General features: G+C 32.0%; 1 protein-coding gene across 3 annotated transcripts; it reads left to right on the top strand.

Moving 5' to 3' along the window:
* Nucleotides 1–1,392: 1,392 nt before the first annotated feature.
* On the top strand, nucleotides 1,393–10,458 carry LOC105201757 (diphthine--ammonia ligase). 3 transcript variants are annotated; one of them, XM_011169931.3, is made up of 13 exons: nucleotides 1,393–1,532; nucleotides 2,635–2,836; nucleotides 3,019–3,203; nucleotides 3,727–3,800; nucleotides 3,879–4,059; nucleotides 4,219–4,310; nucleotides 4,385–4,475; nucleotides 4,545–4,722; nucleotides 4,799–4,966; nucleotides 5,106–5,407; nucleotides 6,729–7,050; nucleotides 7,501–7,602; nucleotides 8,463–10,458. In XM_011169931.3, exons 2-13 carry the CDS (start codon nucleotides 2,719–2,721, stop codon nucleotides 8,765–8,767), a joined length of 2,118 nt encoding a protein of 705 aa, XP_011168233.1. In that variant the 5' UTR covers nucleotides 1,393–1,532; nucleotides 2,635–2,718; the 3' UTR covers nucleotides 8,768–10,458. The 3 variants fall into 3 exon arrangements, with proteins under 3 accessions (XP_011168233.1, XP_011168234.1, XP_011168235.1); XM_011169932.3 differs by having other exon boundaries at nucleotides 1,397–1,532; nucleotides 2,687–2,836; XM_011169933.3 differs by lacking the exon at nucleotides 1,393–1,532 and having other exon boundaries at nucleotides 2,696–2,836; nucleotides 2,987–3,203.
* The last annotated feature ends 85 nt before the right edge of the window (nucleotides 10,459–10,543 follow it).

Here is a 10,543-nt window from a genome sequence, read left to right as displayed (position 1 = left end):
TTATGCTTGAAAGATTTGCGTCGATACAATTTTTATATTATAGATACTGAAGAGGAATTAAGTCGAGACGTTTATTATTTATTGAAAATAAATATTGATTTACGCAAATTGTAATAAATTGACGTACAACTTATCCAAATTTATTGGCATTGTTTCATTATTTCTAGATTTATTTGTCAGAACTTTATGAATTTCTATTAATTGTCAATTGTGCTTATGTTGCAATATTAATTATTACGATTAATCACATTAATTTTATATATAGTATGTATAATAGTATGTTTTAATTAAAGATTCTTTATATTTATATAAATATAAAAATAAAATATATTATTTTATTAATTATATTAAAATATACATTAAATAAATAATATATTAAAATATATTTTTATGATACAAATATATTTTTTATTATATAAATTTTAATTACATAATTTTGGCATGGAAATTTTTGCGTAAAAAGAGAATACGTGATTGTAACATTGCAATCTCACGATATTTTTCTCGAAGTATTCCCATAATCTTTTCGTGCCACGTTGGGAATCGACTGTGTAAATAGTTTATAGCGACCGTTGAGAAAGATTTAGGTTTCCTTGAAGCTGCGTTGGGTTGTATACGGAGCTGCTCGGAATATTCCGAAAACAAGATAAAGTTAATCCTTTTGTACACACTTGAAGTTCGTGGCACTTCGATATCGATATAAACATCAGAAATACCGGAGATCGACAATTTAGTATCAATATAAATACCGGAAATATCGTGAACAATTCTAAAAAGTGTAACAACAGTCAGGAATTTCTGAAATATACAAAATTTATTAACCTCAGTAATTTTATCTGCGAATTTTATCTCGATTATCATAATTATTTATATTATTATTTCATGAATTTATTATCGCACTACACATTTATATATCTTATTTTCTATCTATAAACAAAATAATAAACAAGGCTATTTATAAAAACAATTATTTTGCTCACAATTATCAAATATTCAACACAGTCAAATATTTTTTTTTCCAATATGTTAGAATGCGATAAAGTAATGAAATGGAGCACGTAGATAAATACAAAACCAATGGATGTAGCAACCGTGGGCATAGCGACGCCTCCGATTGGTTCGATGCATCGATGATGTCACGCGGCATGTACGATCGCGCGACAACTCACTTGTGAATCTCTCGGCGCTGTGGTCACTTTCATCGGTATATTTTCGTACCCCGAGCAAACGCGAAACTTCTAATACGCGAAACGACGTCGTCCCATCGTTCACGAGAAAAAGACGAATTAATCGCGACGATCCTTGTCCGCTTAATCAACGCAATTCTACGATATCTGGGATAACCTCAATCGTTCGACGCTCTCGAGTCGAACGCCGCTTCCTCGCGGCGCCACCATCGCCATCGTCGACGGCTGTTGCACTCCTCTCTCCCGTGTCGTCCATGGCTCCATCAGTCACCATCAGTCTGTCTGCATCAGTCTCCCATGGGTTGCCGACTGTACTGTGTGAGAGGTTTCCACCATCGATTTAACGTAAATATTACATTTACTGAGGAACTCGAGCCGATTCCGTCGTGTGCTCCGCCGCGATTGTCAGGCTCGCGCTTGCTCGCACGGCACGGCGCCCGCTGTCACCTCGCCGTTCGCCCTCGCCTTGCGCACATTTGCCTCCGCGATAACCAAAAAGTCTGGCTGTCTCGCACGAGCAGCACAGTTCCTTGCTCACGCGCGATAAATCCAAGTATTATCGCGATACTTTACCTCGCGATCGTTTACCGATTTAACATCCGGTGTCGATTGAAGATACGAGGAATCGTCGGCGCGTTCCCCCGCAGCCCGCGCTGCCCGCGATAAATTCTGTCGATCGCGCTGTTAGCTGAGCTGACTGTTATATATGTTAATAAATAATTCGCATTCCCCGTATCCTGGTACGCTCTTACATTTTGCACTGTTTACGTCGGCGGCTCCATTCATAAGTTTCGCCGATGCGCGACAGCTTTCATGCCTCGTTGCCCTCAAATACCCCTAATAAATGGTTCATTAATTGCTTTTATTGCGCAAACGGTCAAGATGTCTTATTATTATTGTTGTAAAATCTTGCTATATCTGTCCCACGTGATTACATAAATTGTAAATATGCGATATACGCACCGTATGGAGTGTGTGTATATGTATGTATGTATATATATGTATATATATATATATATATATGTGTGTGTGTGTGTGTGTGTGTATATATATATATATATATATATATATATATATATATATATATATATATATACTATGCGTTTAATATTACAGATTCTATTTTTATCATTTAATATATTTTTATGAAATTACTGTGTAATATAATAATTGTTTATAAGAGAAATGTAATGGATTGGAAGCGTAAATTCTGATTTTATTTTATTTTTTAATTGTTTTCTTTTTATAAAATTCAACTATATGTATATGATATTATTGTAATTAGTTATATATAATTGATAAATTTCCATAAGTTTAGAAAAATATAAATATAATTATTAAATATGAATAAGTTACTTACATTAAAACAATTTTATAGTTTTTAAGACATAAATATGAAGAAAAAAACATTTTTAATATGTATCTTCTTTCTATTTTCTTATTGCAGATGATTGTCTGAACAAATAAAGCTCTAATTTTAGTCATAACTGTTTCTTAAGGAAGAGACCCAAGCACAATCAACAGCAGAAAGATGAAGGTCGTTGCATTGATTAGTGGTGGCAAAGATTCCTGCTTCAATATGATGCAGTGCGTAGCAGCTGGCCATGAGATCGTGGCTTTAGCTAATCTGCATCCTGTTGAAAAAGAAGGTACTGAGATAAATATATATATATTGGATACAATATTTATATATTTAATATATCTAATATATTTACAAATAGAACTTTAACTTCACGTAATTATGAGCTTATTATATTTAATTTTTATGTTATAAATATTATAATTTGTAATTTATGCAGATGTAACATAGGGGTTAACGCACTGCTTCTAGATGATCTGGATTCGTTTATGTTCCAAATGGTAGGACATCAAAGTGTTACATATATTGCTCAAGCTGTAGGCTTGCCTATATATCGTTATCCAACGTTTGGCAAAGCCAACCTGCAAGAAAAAGATTATTATCCTACAGAAAGTGATGAAGTTGAAGATCTTTTTAATCTCTTGAGTGAAGTGAAGGTAAATTGGCTATAAAGGGTGTTCCATAATTAATGATGCAATCTAAAAAGAAATAACTACAAGAAAAAATAAATCAAAAATATATAGAATAAAATTTCTTCATATAATTCATTATTTTCAAGATCAAATCAAATTCGAAAATTGGAACATTTTGTCAGGAAATATAAACTATTGTTTGATAACTATAACTTAACACTTTTATACAGAATAAAAAATACAAAAATGCAATTATGTTTTTTGAAAAGTAACTTTTTTACACTAATTTATCTTGTTATGCATAAAAATATTAAGATACAATTATCAAAAATGAATAGTTTACATTTTCTTTCATTTCAAAATATGTATATTTTTGAATTCATTATCTTGGATATGCTGTATTATATGGAAAAAATTTTATTCTATATTTCAACGTTTTTTCTTTCATGTAAAATTACTTTTTCCAGTTATATCATCAGTACACCTTATATATCATGTGATAACAATGTTTATATGCATTTCATAATTTCAATATATATTTTTTTAGGAACATCAAGATATAGAGGCTGTGTCAAGTGGTGCTATTCTTAGCGATTATCAACGAATTCGTGTGGAAAATGTGTAATTATTATTTTTTCTATTTGATTTTATAATATTGTCAATTGCTGCTATTAATTTTTTTTTTTAATATTCTTTTAGCTGCAATCGTTTAGGTCTTATTTCCTTGTCGTACTTGTGGAGACGGGACCAAGATGAGTTGTTAAATGAAATGATACAAAGTTCCGTTAACGCGATATTGATCAAAGTTGCAGCTTTAGGCCTTGAGATCAAACATTTGGGCAAATCTATATGTGAAATGCAACCTCATCTTGTTAAGATAGTAAGTCAATATATATATTATTTAATCAATTATGAGGTAATTTTAAGTAGTTTAATTTTTCTTATTTTTTTGCAATAAATTTAATACGAATATAATAATATAGACATAACACTAGAAATAGCTTTGTCATTTTTGATGCCCTGTAAATTTTATTTACAGAAAGAAAAATATGGAGTGAACATATGTGGAGAGGGAGGAGAATATGAAACTTTTACCTTAGATTGCCCTTTATTTAGTAAAAGTATTGTAATGTAAGTATATGTACTTACCTTTACTTATATTATCTGTAAATAGCCATTCTTTATTATTTTTTTCATGGCTTTAGTGATGAGTTTGAGAGCGTTGTAAACTCGAAGGATAACATAGCACCTGTAGGATATCTCAGACTTACCAAGATTCATTTAGAAGAGAAGGGCGTAAGTTTTTGGATATCGCGTTGATAATTATACTGTCAAGTGTCATCAAAGTGAAGACTCATTTTTTAGAATGGAGAATTGGAGAAGTTAAGTCTATCCGAGAGACTAAAAAATGTTTTGATAAAATCGCCACAGGATTACATCGCTGAAATCATTGGTCCTGAGCTACACGACGGCTGTAATTTATCAGAAGATGAAAATGACGAACATGCATGTGAAAGTAATAGTTTGAAAGCATCGAACTCAGGTAAAAGATTTTAGAAAAAGAAACATGTAAATAAATATATATGAAAAAGTATATCGTATTATATTTGAATTTACAGGTCAGTTTCATCCTCCAAGTCCAATGGAGATCTTGTATGAAGAGGAAGATTGCCCAGACGCGCCAGTCGTTAATAAAAATCAAACAGGATGGTTCTGGTTCGGAGGTATTGTAGGGAAACATCCGGACGTTGCATCCGCCGTGGAAGAGGCACTGGAAAAACTAAGCAGTAAAATTCACATCTTAATCGCAATACTTTTCGGCTTAGTAATTATTCAATATTAACAATTATTCTTTATTCTAAATTTAGTTGATAAAAAAAACGGTATAAATGAATCTTTTCACATGTGATATTCGTTTAATTGCAGCTCTGGTTCAAAATGAAAATTTGTGTCTATCTGATATAGTCGCAGTAACATTGTATATAAAAGATATGTCGAATTACAAGGCTATAAATGACGTATACGTTTCCTGGTTGGGTAAGAGAAATCCGCCGGTTCGCGTATGTGTAGAATGTCCATTGAACATACATGTCATGCTTGATGCGATAGCATATAAGGAAAACCAAGAAAGTGGCGATAAATGCGTCTATAAGCGACAGACAATGCATGTTCAAAGCATAAGCCATTGGGCACCCGCTAATATTGGCCCTTATTCTCAGGCTGTTTGTGTAAGTGCAATTAATAAAAATATTCTCATGAGGTATTATTGGCAATTTTGTATTAAATATTTTTTAAGAAAATTAATCTTAAAATATTAAAGTACTTTTATTACCTAATTTTTTTATTAATGTTTAAAAATACAAATGTATAGGCTCGATAGATTAAAAAATTAATACAAACTTTTAAGGGCTAACGAGCTATGCTAGATCGTCGTACTATAAAGAATAAAATTATCGATTAAAAAACAGTACATTTTGACTTACAACATGGCCATCTTTAGTGAATATACCATAATAACAATTTTACGCAAACGGAGAAATAAAATTTAAATTATGAACATATTGAATAATTAACTAAAAACGTAAGAAATGCCGTTTTTTTTTTATAATCCTTCATAGAGATTGACATTCAACATTCACATACAGAGATATCGTTCGCGCCATGTGTTATAAAAAGTCGTTATATATAATAGAAATCGGATTAGTCTCTGGATTTTGAACACAGTTTGAAATTCTCAAACTGTGTTACCACATTAGAGATTGTCTCTAAGCAAGTGATCCTATGTACAAGTAGATTCTTTTACATCTGACATTTGAGAATTTTATATGTGTCTCGGATGACATTTTGTGAATGTCATGATAATTTCAAAATCCAGAGATGTCATGATAATTTCAAAATTCAGAGATTCATGATAATTTCAAAATCCAGAGATATGATAATTTCAAAATCCAGAGATGTCATGATAATTTCAAAATCCACTGATGTGATTTCTGACATGTATAATTACAACTTTCATTCTCTGATACTTGGTATGAATGATATTTCTGCACGTGAACGTTAAGTAATTTCTATAAAAGTTTATTTTAAAAATACTGCAATTTTTCACTGGATAAAGTCTTGTTGCATCATTTAGAAATCTGGTAGATTCAACCAAAGTCTGTTTAAAAACAGACGAATCAGAAATCTTGTAGGAATTACGAGATTATAGTAAAATCTATCAAACGTTTTAATCATAATGATCAGAGTCCTATTATAATAAGCAAAAATTCTCCTTGGTTTTACCAGAAACACTCAATCATACAAATTTTATTAATATAATCGGTTAATTTTTCTCAGTGCTGCATTTTGACTAATTATTTAATATGTAATTTTTTTATTTACTTAGAATTATTACTGAAAATGTTAATATTCAGTCAAGATGATGACTTTGTTTTTGAATTGATAGTTTTATTAGCTTGACCCTTATAAGTTTATATTAATTTTTTAGAAATTTTTATTAACAAAAATTTTATTTGTTTTATTATTAAAAAAATGTGATTTTCTCTACAGATAGATGATGTTATCTTAGTCGCTGGACAGATACCTTTGGTGCCTGGCAATATGAATCTTTTAGATATGAACATTAAACGGCAGTGCCGTTTGACGTTGAGGCACATTGACCGCATTATTAAGGCTATGGATGCGAAACTTCGAGATATAGTACAAGGTATCTGTTTTCTGACTCACTCTAGTTATATAGCAGATGCGAGGAAGGAGTGGGAAAGGAGGACAAGAAATGCTATTGTAGATTATATTGTTGTACCAAATTTGCCACGAGGTGCTCAAGTTGAGTGGTGCGTTTGGGCTCATAGGGATAATAATCGATTCGAGTGTGAGTATTTAAAGCTTATCTGGAAGGTGTATTTACTGCAAGTTGAGCAGAGTAATCTTTCTTCATCTTTTACATCTTTACAACGCTCTTTCTAGTTCGTGGCTCTTGTTAGAGCATATTAACTTCTTAACATATTTTTATGATGTGCGCTTTTTTTACAATTTACACAGATATACGGGACCTATAGTTTAAACGCCGATTCCAAACAGCCTTATTTAGAAGGATTCTTTTGGTAAGATACTCTCGGTCGTTTGTCTTCCGAGAAGTAGCAATCGAATAAAATCAGATCAATGGGATTTGAATCTGAATTTTTGGCAGTGAGCAGATGCACGACTCTCTGCGCCACGATCGCTTTTACAACACAATTTGCAGCAAATATACTTTTCTGCTCATTAACTTAAAAGAGTGTATATACATGTATAATTACATGTGTCTTATTATTTATTGCAGACGAAGAAACAGGAAAATGTGTGGCTAATTTTAGGATAGCCATCAGGCGTAGGTGGAATTACGAAAATAATGTTTCAGCGATTGTGTGTTACATGTCTACCGGTAAGTTTCTTTTGATGAATTGTTTATTCATAATATGTAGTAATAGTAATGGGAGTGGGTGGAATTCTTAGTCTCTCGACAAAACATTCTCGCTAAAATAATAATAAAGATCGCTCGTATTTACAAAGCAATAAACAAAACAAATTGTTTTAAATCCATATCTTACATGTGAAGCATTAATTTTGGTCTGATCCAGTCGGTTTATTCATTCCTGCTAAAGATCGTGAATTTAAAAATCTGTATACCGAAAAAAAATTTGTTGAAAAATTAAAAAGTATTTAGTTCGATACATTCATAGTAAATTGTGTTGGTTTAATTAATTGCTTAAATAATGTTAATGCTTGATATAAATGAATATATCTTTTGTACAACTAAATAATTGCCAAATTAACCAATGTTTATTTAAATGTATCAAACTAAATATTTTAATTTTTTAACAAATTTTTTTTCTCAGTGTATGTGTATACAGAATGTATAAGCTTGAACTCAATTATCACTTACAAGTCCGTCGCTCTTACACGGAGCCACACAACATTCCAACCATATATCTATTTAAAGTTTTCATAAATTCCTTTTTTTCATTTTAAATTTATGAGATACTGAGATATCTCTACTCTTTTTTTTTTTAAATAGAGAATTTAAAAAAAACTAACACTAATATCTTTCAATAATAGTAGTAATACGATATTTTGATAATTGTAATAGTAAAGTAGTAATTAGAATGATAAATAATATTAAAATAATAAATTTGAATTGATTATTAACATCAGTTATTCATTTTTTACATTATACTTAAAATTTAATTTGAATAATATTTTTATAAGAATACATTTTTCCAAGTTTGAAATTTCTGTGGACAGGTTCATCTAATTCGACTGGCAATTTGACAACAGAGGCGAGTTTGCCATCCACGGAGCTGAACGCAAATGAATTGTCAGAGGCTTTCGATTATCTATTGTGTAAACTCAGGAAAGGCTCGCAAAGCGCAAATCCAACGTGTAATTTGCGAATATTTTACAAAGTTGGCAGCTTTCCGGGCCCAAACTTCCTTCATAACGTCCTATCGAAATTTTCTACGCAGAATTTAGTGATCACCGTTATACCGGCTATTCACTTACACAATTTCAGTACTTTGTTATCTATATATGGTATTAGGCACGAGTAATACTCAAAATGATTTTTTACACTGTCAATTATTCATTGGAATTGGAGCGCACATTTAGGATAAAAAAAAATTGATGCTTGGAAAAACAGCACGTGAATAAGAGAAATGTTTTGACACAAAAGTGGAAAAAAATGCGCCTAAAACTTTTTGCTTTATTTCGTAGAATACTCACGCACGGAGGCAACTATAATTTTACTGGTCGTGAATTATAATCGAAATTACATACATTTCTGTGTATTTTTTTCAAAACATTGAAAATCGATTTTGCTTTTTGCAGCTATCGCTTCAATTTTTCGGCTATTGTGAATCCAATGTTGTTTTCGAGGGAGAAAGGTAAAGCGGTATTTTTTTGCAATAGTATTGGCCATTAAGTTTTCCTACGTGCGCAAATAAGTCTCGATGTTTGTTTCATTGACGGTCGGTGGGCGTATTTGAGTACTTCTCGCGTTTCGTACGCGAGACACGGCTGTTCGCTCGACATTTACTGACGACGTAGTTACGCCGCTGTTTCTGCCAGCTGCATTTTTATGCAATCTTTTCAAACGAGTCCCATCTCCCTCTGAATTCCGAAAATGCATCCTGTCCCCCCCCCTTTTTTAATATAAAAATAGCAACAAAGCGCAGCTGAAAAGAAACAGACGCTATATTATCTTGTATACCGAGTACTACTAGTCAATGACGGGTCAAGTGCAATTCCGAGCTGTGAGCCCGTCCCCGTTTATAGCGCATAAGTGCTCTTTAACAACGCGATAATTACACATTAGGTATAATACTCGTATGACTTATACTGTGCTGATTACGCTATAATGTTTCGTTTTTCTTTTGCTCAAAGTACATGTTACTTTATGATGTTTGTAATCATGTGCGGAATGTTAATTAACGTGTGTGATGTTTCTCTAAACAACATTAAATCGTGCACAGCCATTTTAAAATAGCACTCGACATTTACTCGAATTCTAAATGAAAGGAAGTAAAGGGACGTTTGTTGCCGTGAGGCTGAAATTACGAGACACCACTGTGGGTGTTTGGTACGATTTAATACGACTGGAACGCGGAGCACATGTGGAACGTATATAATATGTATATTCTTCTTCACAACGATGTTCTTCGCTGTCACTAATGCTGCCGGTATCGCTACGTAATTGTAATACCGATTGCGTCACGGGAATGACATTGCAGTTTCAAAAAAGAGATCTGAAAAGAAAATTGAGATCGATGAACTCGGTATAAGACACTATGCAGCAGCTCTGCATTCTTCGCGCGTACGCACTGTTTAGAAGTATCTCTTATACAGATTGCATTGCAATACGAACTCTACTAAGATTATTCTGACGTAATATTATATATACGAGGTTGATGCAACGATATGCCAAAGTTTATATTTTGCAACTTGCTCATTTTTTAAACAGTCGCAATTACTATCGTTATTCTGTATGTGTACATAATGCAACATAATCTAACACGATCTTATATATATAAATATATATATATATATATAAAGATATTATAATTGATTTTTGACAGCGAAAAAGAAAAGAGCGCACTGTTCAAAATGTGGATACTCTGTAACGATATGTATGTAAAAACACATACAAAAAAAAGATGTTTATTTGCATCTACTCTCGCAACAGAACACTAATCTGAGGATTATGTCGCAAAAGAAGAATAAAGAGAATGATATATATTTTTAAGAAATCGCTATTTTTTTTTTAGTTTCACATTTTATTTCTTTCCCTTCTGTTCTACATATATGTAGCGATCGACAGAAATGATGAT

The sequence above is a fragment of the Solenopsis invicta genome, chromosome 12 (assembly GCF_016802725.1).
Source record: "Solenopsis invicta isolate M01_SB chromosome 12, UNIL_Sinv_3.0, whole genome shotgun sequence".
Lineage (NCBI taxonomy): Eukaryota > Metazoa > Arthropoda > Insecta > Hymenoptera > Formicidae > Solenopsis > Solenopsis invicta.
The sequence above is the reverse complement of the archived record's forward strand: the minus strand, read 5'-3'. Positions and strand labels throughout refer to the sequence as shown.

Excerpts from the sequence above, each read along its gene's own strand:
- LOC105201757 (XM_011169931.3), top strand. The coding sequence starts at position 2,719 with ATGAAGGTCGTTGCATTGATTAGTGGTGGCAAAGATTCCTGCTTCAAT. Across the intron at positions 7,051-7,500 it reads GGATAATAATCGATTCGAGT|ACGAAGAAACAGGAAAATGT; the intron begins GTGAGTATTTAA and ends TATTTATTGCAG. Across the intron at positions 7,603-8,462 it reads TGTGTGTTACATGTCTACCG|GTTCATCTAATTCGACTGGC; the intron begins GTAAGTTTCTTT and ends TTCTGTGGACAG.